Source organism: Marmota monax, unplaced genomic scaffold, assembly GCF_021218885.2.
Source record: "Marmota monax isolate L192 unplaced genomic scaffold, Marmota_monax_Labrador192_F-V1.1 WCK01_AAM20220418_F8-fsc00001, whole genome shotgun sequence".
NCBI classification, from domain to species: domain Eukaryota; kingdom Metazoa; phylum Chordata; class Mammalia; order Rodentia; family Sciuridae; genus Marmota; species Marmota monax.
The window spans coordinates 56,606,449-56,621,865 of NW_026693777.1; the positions used below are offsets into that span (position 1 = coordinate 56,606,449).

At 38.3% G+C, this 15,417-nt stretch overlaps 1 protein-coding gene across 4 annotated transcripts in view; it reads right to left on the minus strand.

The window, feature by feature from the left end:
- The window catches only part of Nedd4 (NEDD4 E3 ubiquitin protein ligase), a 133,819-nt gene that overhangs the window by 88,185 nt on the left and 30,217 nt on the right, over positions 1-15,417 (minus strand). For 2 of the 4 annotated variants that reach the window (XM_046461461.2, XM_058584826.1), the window contains one exon: positions 3,215-3,268. In XM_046461461.2, coding sequence (XP_046317417.1) covers positions 3,215-3,268 — 54 coding nt within the window. Of the gene's footprint in view, positions 1-3,214; positions 3,269-10,806; positions 10,910-15,417 lie in introns of those variants that run through there. The other 2 variants (XM_046461462.2, XM_046461460.2) reach the window with 2 other exon arrangements.

Below are 15,417 nucleotides of genomic sequence, written 5' to 3' on the forward strand. Positions count from 1 at the left end.
TCTTTATTCCCGAACTCACACCAGCCGTCTACAATCACGTTCTGGGGAAATCCACGTTCTCTGCCCAAATCCACCTCCACTGAGAACTCAAGGGGAACTCAGGCAGCAGGATACGCCCTATTCCCAGCAGGAATAATCTTAAACCTTAAACCTGGAACCTAAACTGGGAACGCCCTAATCCGCCTTGGTCCTTGAGCAAGGTCACCTACATTCAATGTCACTGCAACATGGGGTACGCTGGCAAGGAAATTGTCATACCTACTTGGCTAATGGCTCCCAGCAGATTATGGTACTATAAAATATGCAGATGATGAAAAATTCTGCATTGTTGAAAATGTGTCATCATGGATCAATCTCACAAATACTACACTAAGCAAAACAGCATGTCATGGGAAAGCATTCAGAGAGACACAATTTTTATAAAGTAAAAAATTTGCAAAAGGAAACAAAATATTTTAAAAAGAAATAATAAAATTCTAGACAGTGACTACTACTTATAGGAAAGGAAAAGGAGATGCTACTGGGGAAAGATGCAGGGTGGGCTTCAAATTGAAATGTTCTAGTTCCTCAATAGAGGAGTGAGACATTTGTCTTATTACTAAAAATAAAGATTTACACATCATATATACTCTTCTGTATATAATACTTAATGATTTAAAAAAGCAAAACACCAATACTAAATTTCATCTGGTCCCATCTGAAGGAAACACAGGCCTGTACAAAGGGTGAAAAAAAAGAAAAATATTTTCCTATTCTGTCTAAAAAGCAAAAACACAAATGGAAAATAAAATGTTCTACAACTGACCTTATCTGATCTCTAAACCATAAACATGCATTACTCCACTTTAAATATCAGATTCCCAATCAGTGATTGATACTGAGAGTGGGTCATTGTTGTGATTGACATGATCATATGATTTAAAAGCTTTTGGAGCTTTTTTGAATTTGTGGGAAGAAAAAGTTTTAGATGGTTGTAAGCAAAGCCTAATGGGCAATTTTGGTGGAAGCTCGAAAGACCAGAAAGCTGACAGGACTGTGAACTGTAAAGACTGGGTTCATGGGATTTCAGAGGAAAAGACTCCATTGGACTAGAGGCCATTCATGTTATGTTCTGACTAGGAAGTCATCTACATTTTGTCCATGTCTTGAATATTTCTATGAGGCTGAATTTAAAGGTGATGGATCAATTAATATGGTGGAGAAACTGTCAAGGCAGCACAGCCTTCAGCAGGTGGCATGGGTATTGCTGAAGGCTTTTAGTCAAGTTTATTGTAATAATCAGCAGCACAAAGAAGAGCAGAAAGATTAGGAAAACCTGGACTTGAAAAGTGGGCATAAAACTGGGGAAGTGGTGGAAGTAGTGGTTGATAAAAACATAATAGCCACTTAAGAGATACTGTGAAATACTTTACCCTGAAATTAGGAAAGATGGGTTGAGGGCATGTCAGGAATTGGCAAGACCACAGCTATCCCAGGCTCAAAGGTGTAAAAGTAAAAATTCCTTTGAGCAGAGACCAGTGGGGCACCCTGCTTTCACAGGGGAAACTAGGAAGTTGTTTCACCATGCACAGTCACCCGCACACTCAGGGTCTGCTGCAGCCATGGTCCCTGGAGGTGTGGCTACTGCTTGAGATGGTGGCAGATCTTGGTGGCAACCATGTGATGGTTCTGCTCATGCTTATGTGGGGTGGTGCTGGTTCTGCAGAATGCAGGGTGAAGGGGTTAGGGGGTCATGGAGGCTTCCACTGATATTTCAAAGGAAGGTCTGAGAGGCCAGGCAAAGTGAAGCAGGGTTGGAGTCCTAGTGGGCTTTTGCTGAGAGGGAAATGCATGAAGAAGTGAGAAGGAAGCCAAAACTGCAGTAGAGAACCCGAGATGCCAGTAATGTGGGACATATGCTGAGGAAAACTGCAGGAATTGAGCAGAAACAAGCCAAAATAGAGGCCATTTGGGCTACAACCAGAAAAGGGTTGAGCTATGTAAGCCCTCTGGAAAGAACATCATGATGCCATATGGCCCAGATGCTGGACCTGGAGCTATAAAACTCCAGCTGGATTTCAGTCTTGCCTTGGTCCCATCCCTTCTTTCTATGCTCCCATTTTGGAATGAAAATGTTTAGTTTGTGCCTTTATATATTGCTTTTGATTTTTATAGGGATTTAAGCTAAGAGTTTGCCTTAAGTCTCGGAGGACACTTTGGACTTGGACTTTGGGGAAATGCTAAAACTAATAGAGTCTAGAAATGCTTGAAAATGGACTAAATGTATTTTCATTGTATGATGAGCAGGAGTTTGCGGGGGGCCAGGGGTGGATTGTTATGATTTAGATATGAGGTGTCCCCAAAAATCTCGTGTGTGAGAAAATGCAAGAAAGTTTAGAGTGACTGGGTTATGAGAGCCTTGACCTAATCACAGTTAATCCCCTAACAGGGATTAACTGAGTGGTAACTGTAGGCAGGTAGGGTGTGGCTGGAGGAGTAGGTCCCTGGGAGCATGACTTTGGTATATATTTTGTCCTTGTTAAGCAGAGCTCTTTCTGCTTCCTGGTGCCATGTTCCCAGCTGTTTTCCTCTGCCATACTCTTCCACCATGATGTCCTGTCTCATCTCAGACCCTAGCAATGGAGCAAGCCACTTATAGACCGAGACCTGAGACCTCTGAACCATGAACCCCAAATATACTTTTACTCCTCTAAAATTGTTCTTGTCAAGTCTTTTGGTTCAAGTAATGAAAAAGCTGACTAAAACAGTGATGAAGAGTCTCCTTTGGCAGAAAAAAGAAAAAAAAAAAAGTACCCTTGCTCATTATGACCTTAAGATTTCACTGATAATATCTTTAGTTACTAGTACAACGATCATTTTTTAAAGGAAAAAGAAACACTCTGTCTAACCCCCCAAAAATATTCTTTTTAAAAATAGTTTGTTAAAAAAATGAATAAAATTGTTTAATTGCCTTTTCAGAGCTTGCATTTAATAACTGATAAACTTTGAACACTTAACACTGTTTTTACACTTACATGTTCAAATCTTATAGGTGTGAAATATAAGTAAAATGTTAAAAAGAAGGTTTGAAAAAGGACCCTGTGGACAGAAAATCAGGGTAGGACTTCAAGATGGTCTTTAGGAAACCAGGAATCAAAACTATCATGTTACAAAATAAAATCTCAACTGAAGTACACTCTTGCTTCACACTTCACATAAGTTCAGTAGGACTTACCAGTCGGTTTTCATCAAACACTTCAAAAAGAAGACGGTGCTGCTGAGGATGCACCTATGAAAGAAAAGCACAGTCTTTAAAAACAAAAGAGCATCAACCCACAGATACTAAGAAAGAAACATTTTTCCATTTACTAATTCCTGTTAGTTATGACATATTTTAAATTATATAAAATACTTGGGGATTGGAGCTGTGGCTCAGAGGTAGAGCACTTGCCTAGCATGTGTGAGGCCCTGGGTTCGATCCTCAGCACCACACATAAATAAATAAAAAAAGATCCACTCACAACTTAAAAACCAAAACAAAACAAAAACTTGGTACAAAAGCAGGCCTGTCATAGGTCACTCATTTTCTTATACTTTCACTGTAACAACAAAGTAGATCTGGTTGTTTAGTTCTCAGATTTTTCTAAAATAGAATGAAAGACAAGAAAACTTCAAAAGATTATTTAAATGTTTATAAAAAACTTTAAAATGTACACTAGATTTTAACATCTGATGATCAGTTTTACCTACTCACTTTCTGTTTACCAATGCAGACATACCCAAATTGGAAATGGATTTTATGGAAACCACTGTTTTAGTACTGACTTAATAAAACCATTTGTTGTTTCTATGATAGTACATAAAAAGCCAAAAGTACACACTGAGTTCTCACTCTTTAGATTTTGTAGCACACGCAGAATAAATTACTTGCAGTATTTTTCAAAGCCCATGCCTTTCATATCTGCTGAAATGTTTCAATATCAAGTTAAAAGTCTACTTAGTCAGGGGAGGGATTGGGATGAGGAATGGGAGAAAGGGATGGGGGATGGGAATGGGAAAGACAGTAGAATGAATAGGACATAACTTTGTAATTTCATATATGAATACACGACCAGTATAACTCCACATCATATACAACCACAAGAATGAAGTTATACTCCATATATGTATAATATGTCAAAATACATTCTACTGTCATGTATAACTAAAAAGAACAAATTAAAAAAGCCTACTTATTATCAAACACACAGAACATCTTGAATACATTTTCAAACACCAGAGATTACAATGCTGTATAAAAATATGTTCAGGTTGGCTTTCTTCCCACAATAAATGTCTTAAATTGAATACGGCAATATTTTTAACACTTTGTTATACGCATCAAAAACATTGACAGCCCATAGGAAAAAAAAATCTTACATGTGGGACAAGGATAACTAGATACTTAATTCAATGTCTACCCTCCTTTCTTTCTTAGAATGTAGTCCTAATTTTGCCCAGGCTCACCACAATGCACACCTCCTGAGGGTACAATTTCCTCTTCCTCCTCCTCCTTCTTTTTTTTTTTTTTTGCAATACCAGGGGTCAAACCTGGAACCTTGCACATTAGGCAAGCACTCTGCCAGCCACCTGGCTTTATTCTCAGCCCTTAAATTTTTTTTTTTTTTTAATCTAGAGACAGGCCTCAAACTTGTGATCCTCCTCCTGCTTCGGCCTCCAAAGTAGCTGGTATTATAGGCATGTTCCACAACATCCAGCAGCTTTTGTAATCAGAGTGTAACATATATTCAATAAAGCATAAAAATATACTAATCTGAACTACACAACTTGATAACTATGTTCTCATTACCCAGATCAAGATGCTAGTATATCCACTCTACATAATGCTCTCGCTGTGGATAATGGTGTCCTCTGGAATTGTTCAAGATGAAGATCTGAATATGTCTACTTAAAAACACATCACTGGGACTGGGATGTAGCTCAGTGGTGGAGTGCTTGCCTAGCATGTGTAAGGCATGGGTTCCATCCTTAGCACCACATAAAAATAAATAAATAAATATTTTTTGGAAAAATCAACAAAACAAAACCACATCCCTTGTATCTATGGGTGATCAATGAAGCCATCCTGGTGCTGGGTGTCCCAAGGTGGGACTTCTGAGAATACTCTACAAAGAGGGCTGATGTAGGTGGGAGGAATGTCCCTTGGCCTGCTAAGCACCTGGTTAGAACAGCTGGCACTCCTCCAGCCATACTGTAACCATGGAGCAACTGAGGACAGAGGTCCTAATCAAGGACTAGAAAAAATGGTATAAAACAATAGTCTTTTCGAAAAGGTAGAACTTTTGAGGAGGAAACTGAGCTGGAACTTGAAAGATGGGAAGAATTTAAGTAAAGAAACGTAGCAAATATTCACAGCAAGGAAGTCACGTGAGGAAAGAAGACTTAGGGGCAGAATGAGCATGCTCAAATAAGGTCAGACTGAAAAGATACTTTGGTAATAATAAATAGTGGCAAGAAAAATTTGGTTAGAGTAGAGTCAGAGTAAGGGCACTGAAACTCAGAAAAGGAGTTAAGATTTGATTAATAAGGGGAAAAGTAGATTTTAAAGGAGAAGTGACGTGATTTAAGTGATGCATTAATATTCTGTCCGTGGTAAACTGAATGTGTTTGTTTGTTTATGTTTGTATGTATCTATGCCTCCCATGCTGGCCTCTAATTTGCCATCCTCCTGCCTCAACCTTCTAAGCAGCTGAGAACACAGGCACATACTACCATGGTTACATTTTAAATAAATATATAAGTGCCTACACAACAGCCTTGATTTTGTCTCTTGGGCCCAAACTTAAAATACTTATTATTTGGCCTTTTAAAACAAAATGTTTGCTGACCCCTGTCGTAAGACATTCATTGTATGTATCTATTACTCTCCTACATATTTAGAATGGTACTTATTAAAGACCCTTCACAGAAGATATGAGAAGACTAAAATCATTTCCGAATCCTGTGGTACACCTGAGGAATACTGACTAAGGACAGAAAATCAGCTGAGGTAACTCTGTAACCAACTAGTTGGAATCCCCAAATCATAATATAAACTGAGGGGAAGGACATTATTTAAAAAAAAATATTCACACAAAAAACTTTCAGATCTGAAGGTATATAGAAGTCTTTAAATTGAAATGCTTAACAAGGGCCCAACATGATAAATTTTTAAAAACTATACACATAAGGCATATAACTATAAAATTTCAAAATACCAGGATAAAAAAAATTCTCAAAATTTCTTGGAGCTGGGGGATAAGAATCATATTTTTAATAACAATGCCTTCAAATGTCAGGAAAACTATATTCAACCCAGAACTCTAAAAGGGTCCAAATAAAAGTTGACTATTTACTCATCCATCATAGCTGGAAATCAGCTCGGGACATGGATGTCTGAGCTACCCATAGAGAAAGGGAATAATGACAAGAATCACAATTGGGGCAGTTAAAAAATGGTTCCCTCGGGAGCAGGAAGAGGAGGGCGAAGGGCACCAGAATTCGTTGCTTTTCATTATATGCCTTTTTGTACTACTTATTTTTAAACAATTGTGTAAATTTTTCATTAAATTTTAAAAATTTATTAAACATAGGAATAGTTATAGAAATACAGTTAACAAAAATAAAGTTTACAGGGTCATATTTAAAGGAAAACTGAAAGTAGAAACAAATTAAAATTCCAATCATACGCTATTTGAAAAAAGAATAAGTATTTAAGACAACAAATGCATAAGAGTTGGGAATACCCAATTAGAATAAAGTATTGATGAGTGCATTGTTCTCCCATGTTTGTAAAAAATCTGAAGCAGTATTCCTGGAAATTCTGCCAGCAATTATAGTAAAAAAAAAAATGAGTAGGTGATGTCTTAAACCATGGTTTTATCTAGATATAATTCACATATCATTTATTTGACCCCATTAAAATATACATCCCAATGGTTTTTAGTGTATTTGCAGAATGTACAACCACCACGATTTTAGAACATTTTGTAAATAATGCAGCTATGAAGATTTCTGTATAAGCTTTGTGTGAACATACGTCATAAGTACATTTTAACATAAAAAAAATTTTGATGCCACAAGTGGAAAATTCCACACCTCATGTGACCGGCCATGGTCAAAAGATTCAGTTACAATGAGATTTTAGATAAGGAACACTTACCCTGTAGCATAATCAACTTAGTGCCCTACTGATGGGGTGCCCACCCCTTCTTCCTAAGAGAATGACAATGTGCGTCAGAGATGGATGGTCACTCCTCTTCCAGGCATAAATTCACTCCCATGGGCCAAATTTTCTTACAGTATTTCCATTCTCCTAATATTCAGGTTAGAAATGTACACACGACACAAATTTGACTCAAGAGATAAAAGACAAAGTCTTTTGTGGGGACCTTTTGTGAAAAGGGTTCTTTACTTTTTGAAAATTTTTTTTGGGAAAAATTCCCTGTTTTCCTCTGGACATCATCATGTGAGGATATGACATTTAGAACTGCTGTAAGCATCTTGTGACCATGGAGCAATTGCCAAAGAGAAGCTGGGTTTCTAGCTGATGGAGAAACCAACCTCCCTCTCTGCTTCTTGTGGTTAGAGGTAATAAACGTGCTTATTGTGTAAGCCAGTTGTAGCTGTTACTTTAAGCTATTACTTAAAGCTGAAAGTTTCTAAATGATACATTTCCTCAGAGGGGCCTTCCATAAACTCCCTAGACTAAGTGGCCTGCCCCAACATTCAGTCCCAGCACCCTATGCTCCCTTTCAAAACATCCAGCACACTGGTAATTATTTTGAGTTTCTTGTTCACAGTGGTCTGCCCTAGACAGTAAGCTTCATTAAGGATAGGGACTGTGCCATCTCATTAACAGGTATTAGAAAAGGGCCTGAGAAACAAGTAAAAAAAAAAAAATTACAATAAATTTTTGTGTGTCTGTGAAGGTAATTGATTATGTGTGTATGTATAATGTGTATATATTATGGGTGTATGTGTAGATGTATATGTGCATGTATGTGTATGTCTGTGTGTGTCCACACACACACACACACAGCTATACATACAAATAATCAAACCATATATATATATATATATATATATATATATATATATATATACATACACACACACATGCACACACATATAAATATAGACAATGTGTGTGCATGTGTGTGTGTATGTATAAAAAGACGTAAATACATAGGGGAAAAATCCCAGAAGATCATAAAGCAGTGCTCTAGAGATGACATTCAGGATGATTTTCATTTCTCTTTATGAAAATATCTAACATATTCAAAAAATATCCATCATACTACTTCTATAACATAACACAAATATGCACACACATACACACACATGGAAATCCAATATGGTGAGTGTGAGTGCTAAAGATATAAGCAGAGCATCATGGGAATCTGAGGCATGAAAAGGTCTTCTACTGACACACACATGCCACACGTTTACATGGAGTGCACCTAAAATGCAGGACTTCTTTCCATCCTGTAACTCACCTGCCTGGTCTCATCTGAGCAACTGTTTTGTGGATTTTACTATAACTTGCACTGGCTTCAACATGGAGTTTCTCCTGTTTGTTAACATGCCAATAACAGTTCCTCATAAAAACTGTCTTTGAACTTAGTTTTTTTTTTTCAAAGACATAAAAGCTCCCTTCAACTTCTGACCACAATTTCCATTTGGCTGAATGCCCAAGAAAGTTTTTGTATAATATATTATCTCAAAAGACATTTTTATGGTGAATACATTCAGTTGAAAGCATTTGTGATGATGTATAAATAATAATGTAAATAACAAAGAGGAAAACAGGGAATCATACATAATAATGTCCTTTGCACAGAAGATTCTTAATCACCATATGTTTTCAGTTCTTTTTCTGTGATGAATTAGCATTGATTTACAAAAATTCATCTCCTTATTCTTATAGTAAACTTGCAAAATTTCTGATTAAAACAAATGTGCAGCCTACAATCCTAGAATAGAGTAATGCTAGCTAAAATATTGGGCAATAGTGAAGTGATGATAAAATAAACAATGAGTAAAAGGCAGTAGAATTCTGAGTATAGTTTATCAATTGTATATGGCCTTCTTTCAAGATACAAATAAATCCTGTGTTTATGGATTAGAAGCACTTAGTATTGATAAAATGTCCATATCTCCCAAAGCAATCTACAGACTCAATACTGTCCTCATCAAAATCTCAATGGCATTTTTTTTACAGATACAAAAAAAAAAAAAAAAACAGTCTTAAAATTAATTCAGAACTACAAGACTACAAAAGACCCTGAATCTTGAGAAAGAGAAAAAAGCTAGAGGCCTCACACTTTCTGATTTCAAAAGACATTATGGTACTACAGTAATTAAAACAGTATGGAATTGGCATAAACAGACATTGACTAGTGGAACAGAAGACAGCCCAAAGTAAATCCATGAAAAGGAGTCACCCAGTCTTCAACAAAGATGCCAAGCATACACAATGCAGAAAGGACAGCTTCTTCAACAATTGGTATTAGGGAAGACAGATACCCATACGCAAAAGAATAAACCTGGACCCTTTTCTTAAACAAAAAAGTCAAATGAAAATGGATTAAATACACAAATGTAAGACTTGAAACTATAAAATTAGAGAAAAACAGGCGAAAAACTTCTTGACTTTGGTCTCAACAATGATTTTTTTTTTTAAATGACACCAAAAGCAGAGGCAACAAAAACAAAAATCGACAAGTATAACTACATTAAATTAACAAGCTTCTGCATAGCAAAGGGAACAGACAAGTGAGAGAGTGGAAAGACAACCTATAGAATGGGAGAAAATATCCGTAATCTATATAGCCCATAGGGATTAATCTATATACAGAAGGAACCCCAACAAATCAATAGTAAAAAATAAAACAAAATCCCTAATAACCTGCTTTTAAAAATGGGCTAAAGCCGTGCGTGGTGATGCATGCCTGTAATCTCAGCTGCTCAGGAGGCTAAGGCAGGAGGATCACAAGTTCAAAGCCAGCCTCAGCAACAGCAAGGCGCCAAACAATGCAGAGAGACCCTGTCTCCAAATATAAGTACAAAATAGGGCTGGGAATGTAGCTTAGTGGTGGAGTGCCCCTGGTACTCAAAAGGAAAGAAAAGTGGGTGTGGGCTGAGGACTTAAACAGACTTACCTTCAAAAGGAACATACAAGTGGTATGTGAAAAATAGGTATGTAGGGCTGGGGTTGTGGCTCAGAGGTAGAGTGCTCACCTACCATGCATGAGGCCCTGGGTTGGATCCTCCGCACCACATAAAAACATAAAATAAAATAAAGGTATTGTGTCCAACTACAACTAAAATAAAAAATATTTTTAAAAAATAGGTATGTAAAAGGAGGCTCAAAAATTATTAATCATCAGGGAAATGCAAATCAAAACTACAATGAGATATCACCTAACACCTGTTAGGATGGCACTATAATGAAACAGATAACACAAATTGTCAAGGATTTGGAGAAACCAGAGTCCCTGAACACTGCTAGTGGAAATGTAAAATGCACCCTGTATGGAAAACACTATGGAGCTTCCTTCAAAAATTAAAAACAGAAGTGCCAGATAATATGGCAATCTCACTTCTGGGTATATATCTAAAGGAAATAAAATCATTATATCACAGAGATGTCTGTACTCCTATGGTGACTGCTGCATTATTCATAGTAGCAAAGATATGGAAATAACCTAGATGCCCATCAAAGGATGAAAAGAGTGTGATACATATACAATGGAATATTAGCCTTTAAAAAGAAGGAAATCTTACCATTTGCAACAATATGAATGAACTCTGAGGACATTATGCTGAATGAAATAAGTCAGTCCCAGAAGAGCAAATACTGCATGATCCCACTTATAGGAGGTATCTAAAATAATAAACTGAAGCAGAGAATAGAATGGTGGTTATCAGGGGTCAGGGGAGAGGCAAGTGAGGAATTGTTTAATAGGTATAAAGTTTCAGTTATACAAGATGAATTCAAGTTCTAGAGATCTGCTGTGTAATACAATGCCTATAGTTAATAGTACTATATTATACACTGAAGAATTTAAGAGGTTAAATCACAAGCAAAGTGTTTTTACTTCTTTCCAAAAAATAGGGGGCAGGAGGACACTTTTGGCAGTGAGGAATGTGTTTAATATCCTGATTGTGGTGATGCTGTCTCAGGTCTATGCATACGATTAAACACTTTAAATTGTATATATTAAATGTATGCAGCTTTTAGTCTATGAACTATACCACAATAAGGTAATTAAAATTTTTAAAATTCAAATAAATATCCTTGATTAAAGAAAAAAGGAATATTGTTCAGCATCAAAACTGTGTTGGGCTGGGGATATAACTCAGTTGATAGAGTGATTGCCTTGTATGCACTAGGGCCTGTGTTCAATCCCCAGCACCACAAAAACAAACAACAATAACAACCACCTATGTTGTTACATTGCATGTACATTAAAAGAAAGGTGACTGCAATGTGTGGTGTACCAGTGCTTAACTCTGAGTATAAAAGCAGCATGAGATGCAAAGCAATGTAATAACAACAATGCAGAAAAGTTACACCAAAGAGCAAAAGACAAGAGCCCAAAGAACTGTTGGCGATTTCATAGTATTCTGTAAATAACTGCTCAGTAATTTCTTCGTATTTTTAATACCTTAGAATGTTAATCAAGCATATTTAGGTATTTTATATTTGTGAGAGATGGCATTTAAAATACAGAGGGCACCATGTCCATTTAACATACTGATAACAAAGTAATTCTTAAAAGCCAAGCACAATGTGCTAGTGGCTTGTTTCTAACTTATTCTTATTTGCCTGGAAGAGCTAAAAATAACATCTGTTTCATTGGCCCTAGTGAGAAAAAAAATTTTTTTGAATAGCCTTTTTGGTTTTGTGGTAACATCTCTAATTCAAAAGTGGTGCTGAGGGCCTGGGGATGTGGCTCAAGAGGTAGCGCGCTCGCCTGGCATGCGCGCGGCCCGGGTTCGATCCTCAGCACCACATACAAACAAAGATGTTGTGTCCACCAATAACTAAAAAATAAATATTAAAAAATTCTCTCTCTTTCTCTCTCTCTCTCTTTAAAAAAAAAGTGGTGCTGAACTTCTTTGTCAAAAGTGGTGCTAAGTTTCAAGCAATAGGCAAGAGGCACATTCAGGCTAGCACATGAGAAATAATAAGAAGATTTTAAAGTATAATTTAAAAAACTTTTAATCTCTTACATTTATAAATTTTGAGTTTTAATTCCATACTACTTATCTCATATTGTTTTTTTGGTATACTTTGGCTTTTAAAGAATTTGTCCAGGTTGGGGATATAGCTCAGAGGTCAAGTGTTTGCTAAGCATGTACAAGGCCCTGGGTTTGACACTCAGCACCACCAAAAAAAAAAAAAAAAAAAATCCATTTTAGCTAAGTTGTTACAATCATTAGCATAAGGTTGTTCATAATACTACCTTATCATTTCTTAAATGTGTGCATGATGGGTCCTACTCTCACTCCTGATATTAGTCATTTCTCCCTCTTACTATTATTTCAGATAGCTATGATGTATCAATTTTAGTGCATTGATTTCCTCTACTTTTTGTCCATTTTCTGTTTCACTGATTTCTACTCCGATTTCCTTCCTTTTCCTTTTTTTGGGGAGGTGGGGTGGGGTGGGACTGGGGGTTGAACCAATATCTCAAGTGTGCTAGGCAAGTCCTCTACCTCAGAGCTACATCCCAAGCCCTTTTTCATTTTTTTATTTTGAGATCACAGACTTGCTGATCACAGTCAGGCTAGCCTTGAACTAGAGATCCTCCTGCCTCAGTCCCCCAAGTAGCTGAGATTACAGACATACACACCACACTTAGCCAACTGACAGGCAACCCCAGCTGATTGTGCACCTTTGAATCTACCTCTATATTCCCCTTACATGCTCCTGGTCAAAGACTGAGGGTTTTAAAGCCCATGACTGGCTTTCTCTAACAGGCAACACTGTTTGAAGGCTCCCCATCGGCTTGCCGGACACTTTCTTAGAGCTGTGCAGTTTAAGGTTCTTTGCACACAACCCTTTCTCCCCGTGCCCTCTCCCCCTACACCTGCCACACACAGGTTCTAGACCTGTATCATGATAAGAAGGCTCTCTCCTCCTGGGCCTCCTCCCTCTTCAACCTCCACAGGTGCTTCCCCAGTAAACCTCTTAGATGTCTAGACCCTTCCCGGCATCTATTTCTTAGAGGTACTAAACCAACACAGGTGGGCTATGTAGGGGCTTGGGGATTTAACCCACACCTTCTGGCTGATTCAGGACATCCTAACCCGAGTAGAACATGGGACATGTACAGTCCCTAGCACAAGGTGGCATCCCATTACCTAAAGATTTCTCTAAATGATGTCCTGGAGATATGTCCTGTTAGAGGGGAACTCTTTTGCTAGACTCATGTTTTAGGCATTTGAGAGATATAGACAAAACAATGCCTACAGGGACAGTGGAGTTGGCTCATTATCACTACATCATATCTGTATTTTACAGAAAGAGAAGAGAAAATAAAAGCAGTTAACAAGTAGCTAAAGGTTAAATTTGAAATTCAGAAGGCACTGGGCATGATGGCACACACCTGTAATACTAGCAACTTGTAATACTAGCACTGAGGCAGGAGGACCAAGAGTTAAAAGCCAGGGGCTGGGGATGTGGCTCAAGCGGTAGCGCGCTCGCCTAGCATGCGTGCGGCCCAGGTTCAATCCTCAGCACTATATACAAACAAAGATGTTGCGTCCGCTGAAAACTAAAAAAAAAAAAAAAATATATTAAAATTAAAAAAAAAAAAGAGTTAAAAGCCAGCCTTAGCAACTTTGTGAGGCCCTAAGAAACTCAGTGAGAGCCTATCTCTAAATAAAATACAAAAAAGAGCTGGAGATGTGGCTCAGTGGTGAAGCACCCCTGAGTTCAATCCAGGAAGGAAGGAAGGAAGGAAGGAAGGGAGGGAGGGAAATTCAGAAGGCCTCTCTGGTAACTTATAAAAAGGCCTGCATCTCCTGGAGGGGTAGGGAGTATACAACTAAAGCACAAACTCGGAGTGGACAATTAGAGTTACAGAGCTCCAGAATATGGAAGTGCTTAGCCATGGCAAGTGTGTAATGTTAAGGCCAGCACCCTGACACTTGGGATAAGAGGATCTGGGAGGATGACCCCTAGGATTCAGCTCTGTAGGTCCCTACATCCTCACAGCTTGTAGAATAGCCCATCCCTCTGTAATAAGAACTAGCTGTCATTCATGCAGGAAGACTCTCAGAGGCTTATTCCCAAGAAAAAGGGCTTCCTGCCTTAGAAGTTGTCCCCAGTCCTCCCCTGGCTGCCCAGATAATAAGCAATGTTAAATCCTAGAATAACCCAGCTGGGCCAGATAAAAGAGTGAAAGAAATTACATCTTGAAGAAGCTTTAGGAATTAGCTAGCAAGTCCTAGCAAGAGCCGGAGGAATCCCCTTGGCACTAAGATGCTTGATCGAAGAGGCAGAAACATTAAGACTGGATAAGTAAGAATTTGCTGACTTGGAACACTTGGTCAGGAAAAGGAATTTAATACCCTCTCAAGGACCCTGTGAGATGAGGCAGCCTTGCTGCTAGAGCAGCTCCTAGAAGCCTGAGAAAAGTGAAGGTCTAGGCTGTATCAACTGAAAATGCCTGAGCTGCCTTGGCCAAAGGTAAGGGAAGGAATAAAAAGGCTGAGGGAAGCAGGCATGCTGGAGCTGCCTTATCACTTCAAGCCAAAATACCTACGAGATGCTTATGTTCCACAGGAGCCCCCCCCCCCCCGAAGGGATACCAATTTACCACAGTCATCAGAAATGCTCTGGTGAGAGGGTCAACAACATCACCAGGAAGTCCAGTGGCGGCTCTCTACTATATGCCAAGACTGGTGGTAGGAGAGGTAGTCATAGAGCCAGGCTCACTAATAGCCATGAATAAAGATGATTCCCATCTCCTGCTCTCCAGTAATAGAGGCCATGTGGAGGCACGCCACTGTAGCAGCAGGGTCTACAATTATCATAATGACCAGCAAGGTTGGAGGGGCTGTGAAATAGACTTGGTAGGCAGGGAATAGAGTGTGGCATTCTTAGAGGGGAAACAGGCAGGTAAGCAATGAAGACACTGCTGAACACCTATACTCATAAGAACACAAGAATAAAAAAGTAGGAGGCTAAGGACAATTTCCCTAATTAAAAAAATAATAATAATAACATGAACCCTTGTTCAGTTCAAAGCCTTTTGAGGTTCTGATATCCAAAACCCACTGAAGAAGTGTCTTAGTCCCTAGGAGGAAGGACTCTAAATTGTGGCAGGAAATGCTTATTTACAGATTCTCCTCTTTCTTCTCCAAAGGGACCTATGGGCTTTT